The sequence below is a fragment of the Phacochoerus africanus genome, chromosome 15 (assembly GCF_016906955.1).
Source record: "Phacochoerus africanus isolate WHEZ1 chromosome 15, ROS_Pafr_v1, whole genome shotgun sequence".
Lineage (NCBI taxonomy): Eukaryota > Metazoa > Chordata > Mammalia > Artiodactyla > Suidae > Phacochoerus > Phacochoerus africanus.
Window position 1 is genome coordinate 116,236,851 of NC_062558.1, and position 24,994 is coordinate 116,261,844.

The following is a 24,994-nucleotide window of genomic DNA, read 5'->3' on the forward strand; positions in this document are numbered from 1 at the left end:
CTGGATAAAGATTCAAAGGAAAATGAAGCAAAAGCAAAATAAAACAAACAAACAAACAAACAAAAATCTCCAGTGGGAACACCTTCTTTTTCATATTATCAAAATCACATAAATGCAGAATCTACAGATGTCTAAACAGGCATTGCCATAGGCTTTATACAAATATACCTGCCATTAAAGATTGAAAGGCAAGGGTTGTAAATTTCTTTGTATCTGTAGGCATCAAACTGTCATAATTATATCGAGTCACATGCCTATTTTATAAGTTTAGTCCACAAACACATTTAATGTGAGGATACTTTTAAAATCATAATCTGATTTTAAACATTTTAAGGAAAGGTGTGCACATTCCATTTTCCCACAGTGCTTACCACTCCTTGTTTTGCTTTATCAGCCTTGCTCATTTTATTTACCTGCTTTGCCCTCGTAGGCCCTGGTGTTTGATATCCCTGCTCCCCACTAACAATCTGGGTGGGCCTGGGATGATTTTTTTTTAATATATGTAGTTGTGGAAATACATTTGTAGCTTCATATACAAAATAGATATTTTACTTTGAGACTTGACTTCTGCCAAGACTTTTCTTCCTCCCTCCCTTCCTTCCTTTCTTTTGCACTAACATTCTATTTCCCCTTTGGATTTCTAGTCAATTAATTCTTCATGTCCTCTTGGCCAAAGGTGTCTATTAGTCGGGGGCTTTCTTGAAACTGCTTTTTTATGTAGATTTCTTAGAAATGCTTAAAAAAAGAATGAAGAGCTACTTCTCTGACTTCCATTTGTCCCTTGGTAAAGATTGCAAAGGGCTGAGGTTTCAAGGTCCAGAAAAGAGTTAGTATGCATGTGCGTAGTGGGAGGTGCTGGCATTTGAGTCAATCAGAGGATGTAATAGGCAAGTTGCTGTCCTCTGAGCCTCAGTTTCTCTACCTGTAAAATGAAAGTGATGATATGTCCTATAATTTTGTTTATGGGGTAAAATACTCTATAAAATGCCAAGCGCACATTAGAAATCCAAAACATGTAGGTTTCTACTTCCCTCCTTCTATTCTTCTCAGACACTATGATTGAATACAGACACTGTCAGTGATATCAAAGTATATAAAAGGATTTCTGATGAGATTGTCAGAGAAAGGTGGCAATAAAAATGTACTTTGCCAAAAAAACTCCCTAAAACCCACACACAATATCAATACCCTTGTATATAAGTGCATTTCTATATATGTGCATGCATATATATGTCACAGCTGCATATGTGTAACCGTGTGTGTGCACACATATATGCAGCAATTGTGTGCAGATTAATATGTGCATGCAAATATGGAGTATGTGTACAGGAAGAAACAGGGCTGCAAGAAGAGAGGACATTGCACTAGATATTTGATGGTAACCTTTATTCGGTATATTGTAACTCATGGTATATAAAATAAAGTTCATTTATGATGTTGGTCTTATCTTCTAATTAAAATCATAGGCATGAAGCTTCTTTATACCTGCATAAAATAAGCAGTTTAATTTCTCTGCACCAGGGGAGAAATGATTTCATTGCCTGTTATGTAGCCCATCAGTACATGGTGAGAAGCAAGAGAGGGCGGGTATGAAAGCCCCCTTATTTCCCAGTATATTTGTTCTTGCAGACTCTACAAGGGACATGGATGCATCTTCTGAGGTTTTCTTAAGGGCAGCAGGGGGTGCTTTTATCAGTTGTCCTTACCCTTCACTGTGCCAAGGGAGGAGAAAGTTGTTCTGTCTATGAATAACCCATCTAAGAGCTTTTCCCCTAGATTATTCATGCATGAATAAAAAAAAAAAAACTATACTGCATCCGTTTCTCAAAAATGTGCTGATAACTAGTAATAACTTATTTCAATGAAGCCAAAGCAAATATTTGAAAAAAAGAAAGTAAGCTTGCCTTGGAAGCTGTAAAGGAATAAAAGAGGAAAAGGACTATAAATCTTAGTAGTTAAAGGCATTGAATTTGTTTTATGTTTACTTTATAATATTAATGTATGCTATGGGTAAATTTTTAAAATCCTTTTATTCAAAAGTTTTATTGTATAAGATATGGACTTTTTTTTTTTTTTTTGCTTTCCTTGGTATTTTGGGCCCTGTGATGCAGACCATATGTAGCAGTAGCCCTGACAATTGGGGGCATTACAGGCCAAGACAGGAAATCTTACAGGAGGGAACCAACTCATTTGCTTATTCAGCCATTCAGCAAACATTAGGAACTCAAAAAGTTGAGTTGAGCCAGGTAATAAAGGTCAAAAACTCTGTGCTGCTACTGAAACCAAAAACATACACAGGGAGATATTATGTCATGTTACTTTAAGAACTTTAGGATGTAGGAAGATAAAAAATAAGCCATTGAATGTTTTAAGTTATGAAAATGTCAGAATCAGATTTTATTATTGGATGATTATTTTGGCCACAATATGCAAAGTGGATTGGAGGGGACAGGACTAAAGCTGTGAGATTGGCCTGGGCTGTCTCCCAGGAATCCAGTTGTTCAGAGCCAGTTTTAATATTGTCGGAGTCAGTTATTGTTGAGGAAACCAAGGCCTCTAGTAGTTAAGTAACTCTCCAAGGTAACCACATGACAATAGAAGTGTTGAGACTTGAATCTGCTGTCTCAGATACCAAAGACTTTCCACTACACCACTCTGTCCCTTTGGCTTGGGGATGACAAACTTTCTTGAGCAGCAGCATTTGTCCCAAAAACCTTTGGGGATATGTGCTTGGGGAACTATCTAGAGCAAAGGGATCATAAAACAACTTAAATCAATTAAGTCACTAAGACGATTCAGAAAGAACAAAACAAACAGTGGGATTTTTTTTCATGACTAAAGAGTGGTAAGGGCAAGGGAGTGTTGGAGAGTGATATGGAGAATTGATGGAGGGAAGATGAGGAGAGGGAGGTGTGATTTTCCCAAGGACAGGAGACAGAAGACCATAAGCATAAACTCCCAGTGTTTAAACGTACAAATGAAAAATCAAGAATAAAAGTATTTAAAGGTGGACATTAAAAAAAAATGAAGACTCATTTGTATGCAGACCTAACCTTGCACAATATTTTGGCTCCATTCAGCAATGAAGGACTCAATCACCAAAAAAAAAAAAAAATGTATATTATATTTTATTGAGAGGCCAATATTATATTTTACTGAGAGGCCCAGATGCCCCTCTCTGTGCTCAGATACACATGTAGAGAAGACTTTGTATTTAGGCTTTCATTTCTTGTATTTAGTCTCTCCTGCTAACTCTGTCTATATTTCCTCCTCTCTTCTTTCTTTAGATCATGCTTCTCAGTGATCCTGAGATGGAGAGTAGCATATTGATCAGCTCAGATGAAGGGGCGACTTATCAGAAATACCGGCTCACTTTCTATATCCAGAGTCTGCTCTTTCACCCCAAGCAAGAGGACTGGGTGCTGGCCTACAGTCTGGATCAAAAGGTGAACAAATACTGCTTTCATTTGCATCTTGTCACCCAGGTACCACCTGGTGAAAAGCACTTGTTTACTCATTCCAAATGTTGGAGCGGATTCAATGACATTGCATCCTTCCAACCAAGTTGATTGTGTCTAAGCAACTGTTTCCTTTTTAACGCTTTAGTTTCAAACATATGCAGGCAGATGTATTTCATTTATGGACAGCATTGTCATTTCATAGGTTTAAGATGGTTTTCTCCATGATTGTACTCATTTGACTTTTAAAATAACACTCTGCTGTAAGTAGGATATGTGTAGTCATAATAATTTTATGGAGACTGTAGAAAACAAAGGTGTAGAAAAGCAAAGGTTCTTGTTCAAACTCATCCAAGTAGCTAAGGAGCCAGGGGTTGGATGCATCTTGTCAGACTCCAAGTCTAGACATATTCCATCATACCATGCTGCCTAGAATTGGAATATACCATTGTTCTCAGTTTAGCAAAAGGAGAGAAACCTCAAACAAGTCACTTTTGTTTTTTTCTAAAAGTACATCTAAGATAGAGTGGCCCAATAAGGCCTTCCCTTTGAGCTTCAGATCTATATGTCCAGCTGTGCACTTGAATTTGTCCCCTGCATGTCTCAGAAGCCTCTTGATTCAACGCATTCCTAAAATGAACTCCTGATCTCCCACCAGCAGAGCTGGTTCTCTTCCAGTATTCTGTGTGCATTTAGTTGCAAAAAGTCAGAAACCTAGGGGGTATCCTTAATACTTCCTATCATCTGTGTTCATGCTATAACCTGAACAATATATTTCCCAAATGTAGATCTTACCATTTGATTTCATGCCTTTGTTTACACTCCTTCAACATTTTCTCGCTGCTAACAGAAAAAAAAAATAAGACCTAAGTCCTCAGTGGGGTCCATTAGCACCTACTTGGTCTTGTCTCTCCTTCTCTCTCCTGACCCATTGCTGCTACTTCCTTTTAATAGCATCCTTTCAGTCCCCACCCCTCTGTCCCCCTTGCTCCTTTTTCTGGGCCTGGGATCATCTTCCCTAAAGTAAATCTCATCACTGTCAGATTTCAGATCTAGCACCACTTTTTTCAGAACATCTTCCCCAAATTTCCTGACCATGCCCCTTGATATTTTTTTCTCATGGCACTATGCACCTTCCTTTCTGAGTACCTGCCACAGTTGAAATTGCCCATTGATTTAATGTGAATTTGGGATTACCTATATTTCTCACTAGATTGCAAGCTCCGGGAAGGCAGTAGCAACAGTCCCTATGACAGTACCTGGTACTTCATAAAGATCAGTGGATATGCGATAAGCAAATGAGTTAGTGGATGAATGCATAGGTACCACAGTAAGGAGCCCTATTTTATAGTTGATCAATTTAAGAGAAGCAACTTCAGATTATTCTTCTGCTTTATTTCCTGCTTTCTCCCGAACCTTAGTACAATGCTTGATAACCAACTATTATGTAACAGTGTTGTGAAATCAATCATTGAAAGGAAATAGATAATTATGAGCACTGTCTTGCATAGAGAGGTCAACAGGATAACCTTGGTTGAAATATCGTCTTCTCCCTGTTCTCTCTTAAATCCTGAAACAGTTGATCCTAAGTACATATTTGAATATATAATTTTAAGTGTATATGTCTGTGTGTGTGTGTGTGTGTGTGTGTGTATGCATGTGTGTGAGATGTCAGCACCTTTAAACAATAATTTCAACATAACCTTTATATCTGTCATTAGTGGAGCCTCATGGTGGGAACCAGGTGCTAAATTCAATCCCCTAAGGACACCCACATGACATTTGCAGAGCAAAAGCCATTGCAAATACTTTTCTTTCATGGCATCAAGTGGATATTGTATGAAAGACTTAGCCAAATGTCAGGTAGTCTGTGAGTTTAGATGCTTAATATAGCCAGGAATTTTGAAGATAATGTTGAAAAATAAATAAATCGTTTGGGTGTTGTTGAATGGCTGCATGGTAATTTATTTAGACAAAACAGAACTCCTAAACCATGTTTTTAACTTACGCAGAGACAAACTAGGTTAGTGGCATCAGGCATCTCATGCCAAGAGGTTGATAAACCAAATACAATATGTCTTGTGTGTATACAGAAGAAATATTCTTTTTCCCCAACTCCACAGCCCCGAGAACATCCACAGTATTGCTCACAAAACACTCTTGTGGATACTATGCATTTGAGATACTTTCAAACTTGATGGTTGCTTTTTCACCTGGTAAAAATAGTAGGAAACATGGCAGTAGGTGCTGATGGGTTTTCCTAATCACACGGCACATTTCCAGGTGTATTATTCCTTAAGTTCTCTTTCTTATTGGCTTCTTTTGTGTAAAGCGCCTGAATGTTCTTTAGGCCCATAAAGTTTCTAACTGGAGCCCTGCTGCTCTTTTAAATAAATGGTGTGAGGAGGCAGATGATACCCTTGGCAACATTTGTAGAGATGCTATAAAACATCTTGCTCCAGTCATTCAGGTTGTGGCAGAGTTTTTTTCTTTATTTTGGGCTAATTTACTGTTTTAGAGTCAAGGAGGGGGATGCTACAGAACAGCAGATGAAGATGCAGGGGAGGTTGAGATTGATAGACAAATATCTTCTTTCAGACTGCATCTTTCTCTGATGTGCCTGTATTGAGGTGGTGGTTTCTTCTAGAGAAAATGAAAAGTGCTTCTTATTAAGGTAACTGCAGCCTCAAAGGGAGATGTTTGTGGTGAGAAGGGAATCGATGTTTCCCATTATTGTGCCTTTGATGAAATGCACTAGCAATTTCTTTAGAATCGGTAAGACTATCTCATTATGTTGTATGTATCACAAAAGACCTAATTGAATGATATTTTAAAAGGACAATATCCAGTTGCTCTACTCTCCAAATTGCTCCCCCAAAGCTGCATGAGTCTTTCCAGGAGATCTCACTGGGTAAAGGCACTGCTGGAGAATTAAGAAAACACCTTCTGGATAGAACAAAATTGTATCTAGACATTGAAAGATAATGCTGTGTTCACTGAGATGCTGGATGGCAGGTTGTGAATCAACTGGGAACTGTGGCTCCTCTGTACTGGAGAGGGCCAGATTGTGGGTGAAAATGATCCAAGCCTTCCAGTTTCCAAAGCTGTGAAGAAGTGTGGAGCTAGGGGTAAATGCACCTTGCACTTGACCTTGTTGGAGGATCATGCTTGTCCAGTTCAGATTGTCCTGATCTAGCAAAGTGCTTGCTATGTCCTGTTCAGTGTGACTTGGGCCTGTGACCAAGCCCTTCTATCCTGGCTGTCTTGTAAGTCCTGCCAACTCCTGTGCCAGCTCCTCCTCTGCCTTACAGATTCTCCTGCCATCTTGAATTTTAATACTGAATGACTCATACTTAGTAAAGACAAGAGATTCTTTCTTGAGTGGAAGAATCTTGAAGATGTTTTTGGAGTTCCCGTTGTGGCTCAGTGGGTTAAGAACTAGACTAGTGTCCATGAGGATGTGGGTTTTATCCCTGGTCTCACTCAGTGGGTTAAGGATCTGGCATTGCCGCAAGCTGTGGCCTAGGTTGCAATGTGCCTTGGGTCCCATGTTGCTGTGGCTGTGGTGTAGGCTGGCAGCTGCAGCTTAAATTCAATATCTAACCCAGGAACTTTCATATGCTGCAGGTGTGGCCCTAAAAAAATGTAAAGAAAGAAAGAGAGAAAGGAAGGGAGGAAGGAAGGAAGAAAGAAGGAACAGAATCTTGAAGACATGTTATAAGGATAGTTCAGATTTTTTAAAAAAAGCTGAAATAATAAGTTATGGTTGATCAAATTGGAAATAATGAAAGAAAAGCTACTCTTCTCCTCTCTTTTCAGAACCTAAGTGCTAGAACATCTTTTGAGAGCTGTGTATTTATGTTACTTAAGAAGCAGGATTCTCTTTTGCTTCCATCAGGCTATTTCCTCACTGATGACTGAAACAGCTCACTGTATGAGGTTTTGGATTAGTTGAAGGTCTCAATAATCTTATTTAAACTAAGAATTTTGGAAACAGTTTGAGTTAGGTTTTGAGGACATTGCAGTCCTCTAAAGGAGTAGGTGCTGTTCCTATAGCTATAGAAAGCTGGGTGTTTAAGTATCCCTCATTTTGACAAGATATTCTGTGCAGCTTTTAAAAAATGGGTACATGCTTATGTATTCACAGATGTATACATCCTGGACAGGGGCCTTCTGTGGAGATAGGGAATTGAACACGGTTGTTTTTCTGCACGAGGGGTAGAATGCAGTGCTCTCTATTATCATTTATCTTCTCAGCAAAATGAAACTTTAACAAATCTAAATGGCTTTGGCAATCAGAAACGAGGATCTCAATGAGACTTCAGACGCCATTATTTTTCAGATGCTTCTGGGCTTGACTGGTCTAGAATTGCCCATAAATTCATTGTGAAAACCACCTTCTGAAAAACAAGCACACATAATGAAGGGTTGCTGTTATGGTAGTGGGGAGGAAGGTAAGTGTGCAGCAATGAGTTTTTTGTTGTTGCTGTTGTTTGTTTGATCACTGGCTACCCTACAAGCTCAATAGTAGTTGACAGAGTGACAAGCTGGTTAAGAGGCTGATGCAGTTTTAAGCATGACCACTGGAAAAATAGGGCCTGAGGTGGAGGAGAGGGTGGTCATTCCATGCGTGTTTTTTTTTTATTCTGATTGGCCCCTACCTGAGACTGCCACACACCAGCAGGACACTGGTGAATTGGGAAGTCTCTGGTGTGTAGAGGGCCTGAAAATTCAAAAGGAAGTTTAAACTTGTGTTTCTGGAATGTTGGATACAAATGAAGCTAGTCCTTTCATTTATATTCTCATGTAAACCCTTAGATTAGAAATGTAATTGTACTCAGAGCCTCCAGGATTAGCCCGTGATAACCTTCCTCAGTAGCCACTGACAGAAACAGGCTTTGTGGCTCCCACCTGGGGAGGAGAAAGCCACTGGGGATGAACTAAGGATGGCCATGGTTTTAAAACCTATTCCCTATTGAATGAGTAAACATTAAGGGTACTTTTTATTTAAAGAAAAACATTGCATTTTCATTAAGTCCTCTTCCATGCTTATAACGTCATTTGCACATCATTTAAGAGAAACAGAAATCCATAGTGCCATTCACCTATGCTGAGCTCACACTGCTCTTACAGATATCTCCTGGGTACAGTAGACATTTGCCATTTCTATCACCATAGAAACAATTTCCATGAGGCCCCTTTCCTGAAGGTGAAAACAAAGTGCCTCCTTCTTGACCACTCACCCTGGTCTGATAGCACCCGGCCTTTTAGAGTCAGGGTCAGACTTTAAAACATGTTAAATCAAAGAGTAGTATACATACAGAAAAATGCACATATCATGAACATTGAAATTTTCTTTCTTTTTTTTTTTGCTTTATAGGGATGTACCTGTGGCATATGGAAGGTCCCAGGCTAGGGGTTGAATTGGAGCTATAGGTGCTAGCCTACACCACAGCAACAGCAACAAGGGACCTAAACCACATCTGTGACCTATACTACAGCTCACAGTAATGCCAGATCCCCAATCCACTGATCGAGACCAGGGATTGAACCCATATCTTCATGGATACTAGTATGGTTCATTTCTGCTGCACCACAACAGAAGCTCCATGAAAATTGAATTTTTATAAACTGAATACACCTGTGGAACCAGCACCTTTATCAAGAAACACAAAACGACTGGCATCCCAGTATCCCCCTTGTGCACTTTTTCAGCCGTTAACTCCCACCCCCAGTGGGTCCACTCTTAATATGGTCATTTTTAACTTCATGCAGATGATTTATTGTGGGCTAAACTAGTGAAGAAATAAACACAAGATGAATTCTTTGGAAGAAAGGTTGGCAGATAGCAAGTAAGGTATGTGACAGAGAAAACCTTTAAAAATATTGACATTAGAGAATTAGTCTAAACCAAAGGCAAGAATTCATTGATACTCAGCAAGGCCAACTAATCCAAAGATTTCATAAGGAAACTTTCGATAGATACTCATTTAAAACTAACAGGTTTTTGTTTGTTTGTTTGTTTTGTTTTGTTTTGTCTTTTTGCCTTTTCTATGGCTACTCCTAGGCTAGGGGTCTAATTGGAGCTGTAGCTGCTGGCCTATGCCAGAGCCACAGCAACTTGGGATCTGAGCCGCTTCTGCAACCTACACCACAGCTCATGGCAACGCCGGATCCTTAGCCCACTGAGCAAGGCCAGGGATCAAACCTGCAACCTCATGGTTCCTAATCAGATTCATTTCCACTGTGCCATGACGGGAACTCCAAAATTAATAGGTTTTAATTTTAAATGTGTTCCTTTCTGTGCCATAAGGAAAATACCCAACGCTGGCAAAGTTACGGTGAAACTCATATCCTGAAATTGTATTGATGGTCATGCAAATGAATTTTCCTTCTTGGAAAACATCTTGACAATGTGTATCAGAAGACATACACATATTCATAACTTTGATCCAGTGATTCAGTTATTTACTTCTGAGACTACACCAATGGAATGATACCAAAAAGACTGAGGCATAATAATGTTTATCTGAGTCGTTCATAATGGGAAAATCTAATAGAAATTTACTGAGACCCCAACATTAAGGTACTTCAGATCAGGGTATATACACTTGCCAGAATATTATGCCACTATTACAGTGGTGGCCATGACAACCATGTAGCAGCATGGATACGTATCAATACCTATTTAACATACATCTGATATTATATACATTATATATAAGTTCATGCATAATTCATATTAAATAAATTAGTACTCTGAATACAAGTATGCAACAAATAAGATAAAGGAAGGAAAGAAGGTAGGAAAGAAGGGGAAAAAAAGATTAAAATTACAAAATTGAAAGAAATCTTCTCAGCTATTACCTGAGTTCTCATAAGATGATGGAATTATGTTTGTGGATTTTTTATACTATTTGTTTTCCAAATTTTGTAATATTAGATTACTTTCATAATTGAAGAGTTCTGAAAAGTAATCTACCTTGAATAGGCTATTTTCAGTCCTAATTATAAAAGACTTCAGTAGTTCCCATTGTGTCTCAGTGCATTATGAGCCAGACTAGTATCCATGAGGATGTGGGTTTGATTCCTGTCCTCATTCAGTGGGTTAAGGATCCAGCATTACCGTGAGCTGCAATGTAGATCGCAGAGGTGGCTTGGTTCCCATGTTGCTGTGGCTGTGGTGTAGACTGGCAGCTGCAGCTCTGATTTGACCCCTAGCCTGGGAACTTCCATATGCTGTAGGTAGCTGTAAAAAAAAAAAAAGGCAGGTTTTAGGTGTGAATAAAGTCAATTCAGGTAAAATCATTTCAAATCATTATATAAATACATTTTCAAGATGCAGTGTGGTGAAGAGGAAAATTTCCCCGAACTAGGAATATATTGAGCATGAAGTTTCTCCTTTTTTTAGCTTTACTTTTCACTCTGGTCCCTTTTGAACTACAAAACTCTAGGAATTATTTTTTTCTCCTAACCAAAAGAATTCTTGTATATAACCTCAATCCATATTATTTACAACTCAGTCATAGATATAGGTTTTATTACTTAGAAGCATATGCTATGGATAGATGTTGAGGAAGTGATTTATTCTGATAGTTTTGCAGATTAATTTTTTGGCTCTGTCCTAAAGTTGTATTAGTATTTGGTTGTTTGATTTGACAAGTTGTAATGGAAACAAATACTCTGGAGCCAAGAGGTGTAGACATCTGCAGTGAATTGGGATTTGTGCCTGGTAACTCTTACACCCCCATGTTACCTTACTCAGTGTTAAAGAGAAGTCTGTGTGTGGTCACTGGTAGGTGCTTCTGTATACATGATTGCATTGAATTCTCATAGAATCTGCAAGGTGGACGTTGCTTGCAATTTATAGGTGAGCATACGACTCTTATTATTAAGGTGTATTTGATTTGTAGTGTCTCATCAAGTTCCGTTGTACAGCAAAGTGACCCCATCACGCACATTTCCCTGTGCTGTACAGTAGGGTCCCACTGCATATGACTCTCGAAAGCAATATTTACTTGCTCCAGGTCACCCAGAGAGTGAGGGGCCTGACCTGTTCTCTAAGCCTGGCTCAGATCCCCCACTGTGACCACCACACCTTGCTATGGCTAGCAGATGGACAGACTTTCCACTACCTCAGGGCAGAATTCCAGAGGGGCCACCCAACACTGAACCTTAGCCCCAGAGAACACTGTAAGAGTAAGACCACAAAATCAATCAGGCAGACACCAGACCTTCAGACACCAGACCTTCAGATGCATCCAGTGTTTCTTCTAGCACATCCCTCAGGTGACGGCATTTGCTGGGGCAGGACTTTGAGGAGTAGTAGTAGACTGCAATTTGAGCAATCATCAAATTGCTTCCTGATGATAAACAATAGGACAAATTAATTCTGCCTCAGGCAGACAATACATAACAAAGCAGTTTTTTCTTTAGGTTTCACTGTTTTGCTTACTTTTCCCACCCATTTTCCCCCATGTTTGGGCTAATATATAGATTACATAAAAGTTTTTGCCATTCAAATAGGTAATACTGTAATCTGAAGTTTTTTTAAGGAAGCTTATGGAGACAACATCTTTAATATGGTAATGAAGATAGAAGTTGAAATCATTTAACTTCATTTACAAACCATGAATATGTATTATGCTTTAAATGAAAAGAAGGGCTAAAACAGATATAGTGTTTGTTCAATTTGCTAAAGAGAAGACAATTTGTCAAGATTTTTTTCCCCCCCAAACTCAAGCAATATGCAAATGTAGGAAAATCAGACCCCCATGTTAATTCCACAGCATGATGAATATTTTTATAATCCTAATTAGTACCAGTCATTTAGTCTAGCAATTTCCCCCAATCTAGCCAATTTGAAATTAAAATAGATGCCTTGATTACAAAACTCATTAGCAAAGAAGCACCCTTCTTACTAACCAGTTCATTTAAAATGCACAAGCTGAATGAAGTGTGGAACACTCGTGTTGTCAATTGGCATAAGTGAAGTGAGTCTTAATTGGAAGCATTGTGAAGTATTTGTATTGCTGCATGTTTCATTGCAGTATAATATATCATTCATTAAATGTAACAAAAGCAACTTTTAAATGGTTTAATTAAGCAGAGTTGGTGTGCTTGGTAATTTTTATAAAGTCGAATGTCACAATTGTTTGCATTTGAAGTGCTGATGGGTATTAATGTCAGGAAGATGAAGTCTGACTCTGCATTTATCACTCCGATTATGTGAAGAATGGCAAGTTTAATGTGAGAGGAGAAAATTAAATTATAGTACATTGACTTCTCACTTAAAAGTACCCACATGTATATCGTCCTTGTGCATTTGGACATGGAAGCTCCAGAAATGCCTGATTTATGGGTGGGAATGGAGGGGAACGACTGAAGCCTCGGAATGAAAAGGAAGGAGAAAATAACAGTTGGAGATTTTTTTTGTAATTTCTTTTTTAATTTTCCTTTTTTTAATCAAGGGAGGAAGTAGTAGGTGGAGGGAAATTCTATCCAATATATTTTCATCTACTCAAAAGAGCAATAGAGATGTGTAGCAGTGCAGATTGATGTTCTGTCTGAGCCAAATGTGGTGGGAGTGGGAGAGGAGGGGGAAATTGGCTTGAGACCAGGGAAATACTGGAAACAGGGCTCTATAGAAGTCCTGAACAAGGGCCAGATAGCAAGGAGTTCAGGGCTGGTTTTTTCAGCAGAAGAGACTGTAGAATGAGTTGCAGTAGTGGCAGGTTTGTAGGCATAAAGTATAAGCCAAGTACAAAAGTCACTTGTTGTTGATGCTTCTTCTCTGTGTAATCCAGATGTCAGCTGTTACCTCATATTCATGGACTGTTTCAAGCTCACAGCAATGAGGATGCAAAACCCATCCATGTCACTGATTTCCATGAGAAATCTCATTTTATCAGACACTGTGGATGCCCTGCCCATATCCATTTGGTATTCCCACTCTAGCGGAAACATTCCCCCTGATTTCTTATTGCAAGATGTACATGTTTTTGCTGGAGGGCTTTCTCCAAAGCCTCTAGAGGGTCGTGTACCCACTTCTATAGAAGTGCCAGGGAATTAACATGTGGGGGCTGCCGCAGCCAATGACCAACAAAATTTGGTGTGTACCTATCATGGTTCCCTTAAATATCATGTGGAACAACTCCTAAGGCATGTGGTTTAAACCACCTCCCCCGCTCCAGAATTCCCCAATGGGGCTAAGCTCTAAATCCAGAGAGTTAGCTGGCTCTATGACATAGCTGCCAATGGCTGTAATTTCTCTACTTCTCTACTATCTCCCAAATAAGCTATTTAGTTCTTGTCTCAGTGTCTGCTCCTGGGGGAAATCTAAAAAACAATGACACATGTTTTGTGATTTTGGCGTGGTAGCTGAAGATTTCTGAGATCAAGGGCAGGGGCCACAGCACACAGATTTCCACCCAGCTCATTTCCTTTGATATTTCTGTGTTCCTAAGTCACTCCGGGGCCGTGCCACCCTCTGGTTGTCCTCACTGCAGTAAACTGAATAATACCATCTCCCCCAAAGACACCTGCCTCTGAATCCTCACACTTGTGAATATGTTTCCCTAGAGGACAAGAGGAACTTGGCAGATGTGCTAAAGTTAAGATCTTGAGATGAGGAGGGTATTCCTGGATTGCCCAAGAGTGCCCAGTGTAATCACAAGACTTGTTATGAGAGAGGCAGAAGAGTAAGAGTTAAAAAGGGAGATGGGGCAACGGAAGTAGATGTTGGAATGACGCTCTCTGAAGATGGGGCCAAGCTGCCAAAATGCAGGCAGCCTCTGGAAGCTGGGAAAGGCAAGGAAATGGGTTCTCGTCCCAAGCCTCCAGGATGAACACAGCCCTGCTGACACCTTGACTCTAACCCTCAGAGACTCACTGCACACTTCCGACTTCCAGATATGTAGCATAATGAATTTGTTTTGTTTCAAGCTACTAAGCTTATGGTAATTGTTACAGTGGTAATACGAAACTAACACACCCACTGAGTTCCCCCAGCTTCAGTGGGTCTTCTGTCCCACAGCAGGCAGAATCCTCTGCTTACCTGAACCTGCTTCTAGAAAGCCTAGGTATCCACAGCTCCAGACCCAGGCCTTCTATGTCATCCGGGTCATCAAGGTCATACCTGTGACTCCCTTTTACATGATCCATGCAATCCCCAAACAAGAAGAGTTCCTCTAAAGAGGAATCATGGTTAAAAACAAACAAACAAAGAAACAAACCTGTTCCCCATCTGGTCACATACTGTAATAGTTTGGTAGGTCTGCCCTAACAAAATAACACAGGGTGAGTGGCTTTAACAGCAAAAATGTTAAGTTCTTACAATTCTGGAAGCTTGAAGTCTTAGATCAAGGTGTCAGTGGGGTTGGTCTCTTCTGAGATTTCTCTCCTTAGCTTCTAGGCAGTTTTTTTTTCTTTCTTTCTTTCTGTGGGTTTTTTTTTTTTCTTTTTTTGTAGCCACATTTGTGGCATATGGAAGTTCCCAGGATAGGGGTCAAATTGAAGCTGCAGCTGCTGGCTGCCACAGCCACAGCAACTTGGGATCTGAGCCGCATCTGCGACCTACACCACTGCTTGTATCTACACCAGATGCTTAACCCACTGAGCGAGGTCAGGGATTGAATTTGCATCCTCATGGATACTGGTTGGATTCTTAACCTGCTGAGCTACAACAGGAACTCCCAGAGAGCTGTCCTCTCTGTACCTTCACATATTCTTCCCTCTGTGTTTGTGTCTGCTTCTTAATTTCTACTTCTTAGACATAGCATATTGCTTGAAGGTCCATTTGTCTAAACCTCATTTTACCTTAGTCAACTCTTTAAAAACCTTTTCTCCAAATATAGTCACATTCTGAGATACTGGGGGTTAGGAATCAACATAGGGATTTAGTGGGCCACTTTTTAGCCCATAACATGAATGAATGCATGCCGGGGTTGCTGAGTGACAAAAGTCTTACTGTCTTTGGGTCTCTGCTGCCATGTGTGAGGAGAGGGTCGGAGTCCACTGTGTAACACGACTGCTTCTCGAGGCAAATGGAATGGAACTGGCCACCGGGAAGGATGTGCTGTGGGGATGGAGTGGGGAGTTAAGGAAGTAAGAGTGGGCCTGTCCCTGGAATGGAAACCAGATCCTCAGGACAGTCTTTGAGACTAGTCAGGAAGGTCTCCAACTGGTCTTTGGCTTTGACCCTGGCTTAGGTTAGGAAACCATGGCAGGTGTAAGAGAAAATATGGTGCCCAGGCCATGGAGAGCACTGGGGAGCAGTCTGAAAGAAATCTCAGCTAGACACTTATTTTGATGATCATGACTATTTGCTTTTATAAGGTAGATTTGTTTTGTTTGATATTGTTTGGGGTGTTCTCTTTTTATTCTTTCTTTGTGTTTGAAAATGCCAGTATATCTCACAGGAAGAGGTTTGGATGACTTCAACATGTTACATGTCTTCTGACAGTTCGTCATTGTCTTCCCCATAGCTTGGGAGGTAAAGTTAGCTTAGCTCATAAACCATAATAGTTTGGATGCCGTCTGACTTTCTACTTTCCCCAAGCCCTCTGTTCACTCATGCAACAGGGAAATGTACCCTCTCATTTTAGCCACAAATACCTTGGCATATCCACTTTCCTCTGGGAGTCCTTTTCTCCTTCTTTACCTAGTTCTCCATCTATCTCTCTCTCTCTCTCTCTCTTTTTTTTTTTTTGGTCTTTTTCATCTTTTTAGGGTTGCGCTTGCTGCATATGGAAGTTCCCAGGCCAGAGGTCGAATTGGAGCTATAGCCACTGGCCTCTGCCAGAGCCACAGCTGAGTCTGTGACCTACACCACGGCTCATAGCAACACTGGATACTTAACCCACTGAGCAAGGCCAGGGATTGAACCCGGGATGCTAGTCAGGTTTGTTAACCACTGAGCCATGACAGGAACTCCAAGTTCTCCATCGCTTTATCTTTTAAGACTCAATGCAAATATGACTTTGTAGAGGAAGTTGTCCCTAGACCAACTTATCTATGGAAACATAAATGAATTTATCTCAGCTTTTAAGAAAAAAATCTAGAAAAAAACTCTTCATTTCAGCATCCCCGCAAACCTTTTATTTTACGGTTTTACATTTTTTAAGTGCATGCAAAATGTTTTTCAGTGTTTAGGATATCTGAAAATCTTAAATTGTCCCTGGACAAGAGATAAAGAAGATTTGAATTAAGGTAATCATTGTGGGACTGAAAAGAGAGGGGAAAAAACTACAGAGTGATTGGGAAGCAGACTTGGTGACTGTGCAGAAGTCACAGGAAAGAGCAGTGCCTGATAATCCTGAGGTGGCAAGAGTAGAAAGAACACCACTGATGTCATAGTTTGATTGCCCACAAACATATCTAAGGCCATGGGCTGTGCCCACAGCACAGTTCTTCCCTGACAAAGGAGATACTTATTTCTCCAACACACTGAGTGGGAGAGGGAGGCCCTAGTAAGCCTTGCTGCCAAGGTATAGCACGGAGGGGACAATGACCTTCTTTTGTGGTCCCTTTTCCTTTTAGCTGCTTTTCTGACATTTCACCCCATGCCTCCGTTGGTGGCTCTGAGCACTGGAGGCGGCAGCCAGCAGTATTTGTCTGGGTAAGTTATTGAAACAAGGATTTTTAAAATGGAGACTTTTTAATTTGAAGTGCTTGGTAGAGAAACCAGGGGTTATTGTACAAAAGCTTGGTAATAGGCAGCTAGGGAATGAGTCAGGAAACAAAAAAATATATATATATTAACTTTTCCGTCTTCAAATATTGTTGTCCTAATATTGGACTTGAATGTTTTCATAATGAAGATGCTGAAAGGCAGATGGGCAATCTACTCTCCCCTGTTTATCTCAGGCATGGATGGTTTCTGAAACTGTCTCGCCCAGAGGCTCCAGCTCCTAAAGGGAGCTTTCAAGTTTCACCAGTGGATCATTACTCTTTTTCTAATTTGTCTACCCTTAGAGTTGTTTAATCTCTTCCCTTTTGGATGCTGAAAACACCAGTTTCATAATCAGGTAAAAAGCTGCTATTATTTATTTAATCACCATTACATGTATCACAACTTAATCATTACAAGTAACTGAAAAGTATGCCATGACATTTGTCTTTTTTCCTTTGTAACTTATGAACAGATACAAGAGCCTAACAAATTCTAACAAAGATTCATGTTTTAAAAGCTCAAGAGAATTTTTTTCTGAAAATGACCGTTGACAAAATAAATGGGAAAATGAAGGAAAACATAGAGAGCAAAAACCGTCTCTTGCTTTTTAGCATTTTAATTGAAGGTGTCAACAACTTGCTCTTTATTACCTAGATACCAGGCCAAAGATACCATATTCAACAGGTACTTACTGAACACTTACTGTGTACCAAGACCTTGGGATGCAGTAGTGAAGGCTAGAGGCTACTGATACTGTCTCTGCTGCCATAGAAAGAGAAACACTGATCAAATGAGTAATTGATGGCAGTGATGATAAGTCTACAAAATAGGGTTCTAGGTATTGGAACTTTGCCACAAGCAGTTTCACTGTAGGCAGTTTTGCTGCATAACTAATTGGCCAGAAAATGTTAAAATGTTAAAGGTAAAATAATGAAAGGAAAATAAAAGATGAAGATTTAAAAAGGCATAATGAAACATGGAAAAAATAACAAAATTTTTAAAAAAGATTTTATTGTGAAAAATGAAAATATAAAAAATATTTGAATACATTTAAAATGTGTGTGGATAGATGATTTTAGTCATATTTGGGTTGGGAAAGCTATACTTCCTTTCTCAAAGTCCATCATTAAAGATTCAGGATCTAATGTTGGACATAAATTCTTCACAATATAAAAAAATCACTATAAATCTCTTCAGGTTTCCCTGAAAGGCAAAAAAACGGAAGAGAGATGCTGCTATTTCTTATCAACACATGTAACATATGTAACTGGTAGAACACACCTGGACTTCATTTAAATGTTCTATCACGTGCTTAGTCCTTATATTTCATCAAACCATCAAAATCAGGTTCTGTACTAAATACCAAAATTCTATCTATGTCATGTTCCCTTTCATCACATAGCAAAAATTTGTCACCATTTTCAAGAAGCTTAAATTCATCAGGGATCCTGTAACCATTTCTTTTTGGGAAATAGGAGGAGCTTGGTTCTTCTTTTTTTGCCTCCAACTTCTCATGTTGTGTGATAAATTTGGTAGAGATGACATGAGTGAACAAGCTGTTGTGTCTAAATCTGTCAACGACTATAATTAAAGCTCTCAATACCTATTGTGAATTACAAGCCGCTGCTTCTTTTATATTTGCCATAGATTGGTAAACTTTTCATTTTCACGGGGGGGTGGGGGGCGTGGGGCATGGTGACTAGGATCCCTGAAGCATTTGCAAGTTGCTTCGTTATCATTTTCTAGTATAACATGCTATCTGGCATCACACTCTCCTGTTTCAGCTTCCAGTAACTTTTCTTATTACATTTCTATCAAGTCTCTATCCAGAGTTGTTATCATCCACTATTTTAAGACTGCTACATCTATTCATCATTGTATAAATCATATGAGTCCTAAGATATATATAATATAAAAATGGGAGTAGTAGTGTGTCAATGCTGAAGTGAAACCAAACTGTCACCTGGTTATTTTATTTTGTATGGCAAAATTGCTTCACGGCTAATTAGTTGTAGTGGAATTGCTTGCCTCAAAGGTGTTTGTGATGAAAATACCAGGCATGACAAAACAGAACTATAGATTATTTCAAGAGCCTATTTAGGGAGAAGGTGTGAACTAGCTTCAAAAATGTTGGATATAACATTTGAAGAGCTCTGTCCTGAAGATACATGTGTTTAAGAGCTAAGGAACTCTGTTGGAGTTAAACATTTTTAGTTGCTCCTAAACATTATTTAAAATAGGACTAAGGGCACTCTGCGTGTTGCCTTCAGATTTTTATGGACAACTTTGTTGTGGTATAATTGATGTTCAATAACTGCACATATTAAAGTGCACTGATTTGATAAGTTTTGAAATTAATATGCATGCAGTCATAACTAGAGTCAAGACAAAGAGCATATCCATCACCCTCTTGTGCTCCTTTATAATTCCTCCCTCCCACACTTCTCATCTCCTCACAGTATTCATAGCTGGGGATTTGCTGGCAGTAACTCTAGGTTCGTTTGCATTCTCTAGAACTTTATATAAAAGGAACTATACAATATGTATTGTTTTTGCATGGCATTTTTCTCTTATAATATTTTGAGATCCATCTATGTAGCTGCATGTATCAATAGTTTATTTATTTATTTTTTTTTCTCGAGAGTGTTCCACTGTATGGATATATCAAAATTAGTTTACCCATTCACCTATTAATGGATCAATCTAGGTTTTGGCTGTTACACATAAAGCTGCTATGACCATTCCTGCACATGTTTCTGTATAGATATAGGCTTTTATTTTCCTTGGAGAAGACCTTAATAGTGCAATGACTGGATCATAAGGTAGACGTAGCTTCAAATTTTTGAGAAAATGCCAAACATTTTTCCGAAACAGTTGTGCCATTTTACACTTCCAATGCAGTACATGAGAGTTACCTTTGTTCCACATCCTCACCAACACTTATTATAGTTAGTTTTTAATTAATTATAGTGAAATATAGTTGACATGCAGTATTATGTTAGTTTCAGGTATACTACATTATGATTTGACATTGGCATACACTATGAAATGAAATGATTACCATGACAAGTTCAGTAACCATCTGTTCCCACACAAGGTTGTTGTATTGTTATTGACCATATTCCTTATGCTGTATATTATATCCCTGTGACTTATTTATTATGTAACTGGGGGTTTGTATCTCTTAATTCCCTCTAATTATTTTGCCCACTTCATCACCCTCTCTTTGACAAGCATTCATTTTGTTCTCTCTCTGAGTCTGTTTTCCTTTTTTTTCTTATTTTTTTTTATTTTACATATAAGTGGGGAACATGCAATGTTTGTTTTTCCCTGAGTTATTTCAATTAGCATAATATCCTCTAGATCCAAATGGCAATATTTCAATTTTTCATGACTAAGAAATACTCCTTTGTGTGTGTGTGTGTGTGTGTGTGTGAGAGAGAGAGAGAGAGAGATATCTTCATTATCCATTCATCTGTCAATGGACATTTTCATTGCTTCCATAGCTTGTCTATTTTAAATAATGCTTCAGTGAGCATTAGAGTGCATCTATCTTTTTTCACATTAGTTCTTTGTTTTGTTTTCTCGTTTTTGAGTAAATACCCAGGAATGAAGTAGCTGGATCATATGCCAGTTTTATTTTTAATTTTTTGAGGACCCTCCATACTGTTTTCCACAGTAGCTGCATCAATTTATAATTCCACCAACACTGCATGAGGGTTCCCTTTTCACCACATCCTTACCCACACTTGTTATTTATCTCTAATGATTTGTGTATTTTACAAATATTGAGTCTTCAGATTTATGAAAACATTAATTCTATTTATTTTGAGTTTAACTTAACTTATCAATGTTTTATATATTTATTTATTTTTTTAGTTTGTAGATAACTCTTTGGTCAGATTTATCCCTAAGCATCTCATAAATATGATTTGTAAATGATATTTTAAAGAAATCAAGTTTTGATTCTTTGTTCGCAATTTATAGTACAAGTGGAAAGAAAAACCAGTAAGGATGTAGACGGATTGAACAACACAATCAACTAACTTGATCTAACTGATACTGATGGAACACTTCACCCAACAAAACAGAATACGCATTCTTCTCAAGTGCATATAGAACATTTACCAAGAGTGGCCATACCCTGGTCCTTTGTGACTGGGTACACTTATTGTAATACTTCACCTGTAAAATAGGACTATGTTAACTAGTTTCAGAGAAGTTTGAAAATTACCTAATGTAAGAGAAAATGTTTTGAAGCCATTAAAGGGACTTTGAGAGACAAGAATTAATAATAATAAAAAAAAATCCTTATGACTAAAATGTCACTTTAAAATATCAAGTAAGTGGAAAGAAAGTACAAACTTCTACCCTCATATCCCACTGAAGAGGTAAAAGTAAATATTTAAGGAACTCAGTGAAAGATCCAGCCAGGAAGATGAGAAACATGGCTTTGGGGGAGGATGGTTCCTGGAAAAGGTATCAAATGAGCACACAGAGAAGATATTCTAGGCAATGCAAAAGCCTAAGTAAACTTGTGCAGGTGGAGAAAGGATGGTATAGCTAAGTGTTGCAGGCAGTTTAGTTTGACTGAATCACAGTGTGTGATGGATAGTAGCCAAGAATTAGTCCAGGGTCAGCCACTGGGGGGCCTTTGGATGTTACAGAGTATGTGCTTTATTATACAAAGATTGGAAATTCTTCCCATTCTTGTTCGCTTAGTTCATCTGGAGGCTGGGAACTGTCTATGTTAAAAAAGGCCATTTGAGTAAGTCATTTCTTTACCATAAGCTATTCAAAATCTAAAGGTAATCTTTAGTGCTGCCTTTCATCAACTTCATATGGACTTCAGATTTTGTTTCAGAATTTAGGATGCAAACTTCTCTCTCCAACTGTTTGTCATGGTCTGAGACTTTAGTTTTCCATCAAGGATCTTATCCCAATTGAGAAACCCAGTCTTGATTAGGCAATGGCATGACTTTACACCTATCTTTATAGACATTCGACAACCCTTTGTGGATGCTTCTTATCTCTCAGAGAAGGAGAAGGTGCATCTGGGATTGTGGGCGGGAGATATGTATATATGTGCTTTTTATTTTCTGGGGACTGTCCCTTAGGGATTATCTCTACAGTAATTAAAACCTGGGACACACAGGTAGCTAATCCTTTCTGCAGTGTCTATTTCATGTGTACATCTTGGCTCTGAAATAGGACCCCAGTTTACTCATGGCAGGCCTTCCTTCTCCATTGTCCAAATCTTTACTGAGGACCTGAAGGATTTCAGTAATTGTGTACAGTGCTTGTGTAGATACAATGATGAATCAGACTTTCTGGAAGTAGCTCAGTCTGGTGAGAGGGAAAAAGTAATGAACTCTTGTTGATCATGTATGTTGACATTGGAGCCTTAGAAGTGACTAATGGCCTTCAGAGACCACCAGCAGGGAAGGGTCTTTGGAGATGACAGAATATTGGGAAGGGAGGGAGCTGGCCCTTGAAGGATGAAGAGGATTTCATCAAAGAAAGAAACCTACTGGGCTACTTAGGTGCTCAATACATACTTGGTGACAGGTCAGCTGTGGAGAAAGGCTCAGTTAAGTTAATGCTTTAGGGGAAAATTCATAGTTAATATGCAGCTGAAAGGAGACCCTCTTGAGGCACATAGTATAGGCTCTGGAGAGAACTGGACTTGTACTTAAAAGGCCTGGATTTATAACTCCAAACTTCTCTTTTAACCAAATGTGTGACCTCTGGTGGATGATTTAACATCTATCTCTGAACTTGCTTCAATTTATGTAGAATGAGAATAATGACGGAAAGCTCGCTGCTGTGTTATCGGAGTCCCATAGGAGAAAGATTCTTAGTTGTGCTAATTCTTTTTTAAATGTGAGATCTCTGCTTGGCATAAACCAGTTCTAACCTCTGTAGGACCCCACAACTGAGCGGATGACACTGATTTTCACATGCTCTGGCCTCTGATTGGCTGAGCTGACTCAGATTTCTTTCTTCTTTTTGGCAGAGATTTTTTTTTTTCTTTCTGTTTGCTTATTTTGAGTTTTCTAAAAATTTCTTCTTTTGCTACCTTGAAATTTTAACTTTTCTAGGGCTTCAGGGAATATTTTCTCTTGGGGGAAATTACCTCCCAAGATAATTGAAGCTTTCCCAGTTTCCTTGATGCCTAGTTGTACAGACTTAAAACTAGAAAGGCCAGAGGTCTTTGGCAAAGCAGGCCACCTGGGTAATAGCTGACTAGCACCATGTATCATTGAGGACAGTTTCCCAGCAGAAAATCATCAGCTCCTGATTAATATGGAGGGTGGACGTCTGTGGCTGGACTATCCTTGCTCATTAAGTCACAAGCTGGGATTCTGACTGCATTTGCAATGCATCAGGGCCCATGCTTTCTAATTACAAAATTGAAGACAGTGCTGCTTAGATTATTCAGCTCTTCTAATGGAAATAAACACAGAGAAGGACAGTGATGACAACATGTGAACTATGACATTTTCAGCATTTCGATTGTGCCAGTGCCACTTGGTGGTGTTCCTTTGCTTTGCTTGTGTGTATGTAGGTACTCATCCTCTGTTATGAAACTGGAAAAGGAGAGAAGCTCAAAAACACACTTATTATCATTTATTTAATTCAATTTATTTTGTTTTTATTAATACTTCCAGGTATGGAATTCATTTATATAGTCTCGTTGGGAAATATTTTTGTAATTGTGTTTGCTGCTGCTTTTAACCTTCTCTATTTTTTATCTTTATCTACAACTCCAAAATCCTTTGTATATTAGCTCTGACAGCAAGCACAGAGCTTCTGTTTACATACTTCCAGTTTCAGGGAGCTCAGTTCCTCAAAGAAACCATTTCTGGTTTTTTGGATAATTCCAATCATTAGCTAAGACCTTACCACATTAACATAACATCTGCTTCCTTTAGTCTTCTACCTATTGGTAATAATTTCTCTTTTTGCATGACTTCACTCAAATACTCTGTTTTCTGAAGCCCATAAATCCCCTCTCTTTATATATGAAAACCTTTCAATAGGTGACATAGCCTTAGTACCTGTCCTGTTACTCGTATTCACCCCAGGATGAACACCTCTTGCTCCTTGAGATAACTTCTAAAAACCCTGAACCTCAGCCTTCTGGTAGAAGAGGAAGGCAGGAAAGTTCATGCCCCAGTGATCTAAATTTTGCCCTTTACAGCATACACACAGGTCTGTTCTCTATGTTTGTGAGAAGGGGGAAGGAAGTGGGTTGGACAGGGAGTTAGGAATTGGTAGATGCCAACTCTTACATGTAGAATGGATAAGCAATGAGGTCCTGCTGTACAGCACAGGGAACTATATCCAATCTCTTGGGATAGAACATGATGGAAGATAGTATGATAAAAAGTATGCATATGTATGTATGACTGGGTCACTATGCTATCCAGCAGAAAGTGTCATAACGTTGTAAATCAACTATACTTTAATAAAAATAAAATTTAAAAAAGCACACCCACAGTTTGGAAGGATGCTTTATGCTTCCCAACTCTGGGTTTAAGTTGAGATTCAGCCTGTTAGAGTCCACAAGTGGAGCTGGAGGTTCCTCAATGGTTCCCTGACCAATCCCACGATCTGCTTCTCTCATACTTTTTCCCATGTGGCCACTCTTTTGTGACATGGAGATGGATTAGCTTTCCTACCTGCCCACCTCTTGTTTGGTTCCTGGTCCTCCATTGTCCCCCAAAATTCTTATTCTATTTTTGGCAATGGTGAATGAATCAATACGGTGGTAGCATAAAGCATAGTTATCTCAAAGCTCAGCTCCAATCATGCCCTCTTCTGCTAAATGAATGAATGAATAAAATATAGCAAAACCAAA

General features: G+C 39.0%; 1 protein-coding gene across 1 annotated transcript in view; it reads left to right on the forward strand.

Moving 5' to 3' along the window:
• SORCS3 (sortilin related VPS10 domain containing receptor 3) overlaps positions 1-24,994 on the forward strand; it is a 437,279-nt gene that overhangs the window by 138,604 nt on the left and 273,681 nt on the right. The window contains exon 4 of the mRNA XM_047762685.1: positions 3,288-3,446. Coding sequence (XP_047618641.1) covers positions 3,288-3,446 — 159 coding nt within the window. The remainder of the gene's footprint in view (positions 1-3,287; positions 3,447-24,994) is intronic.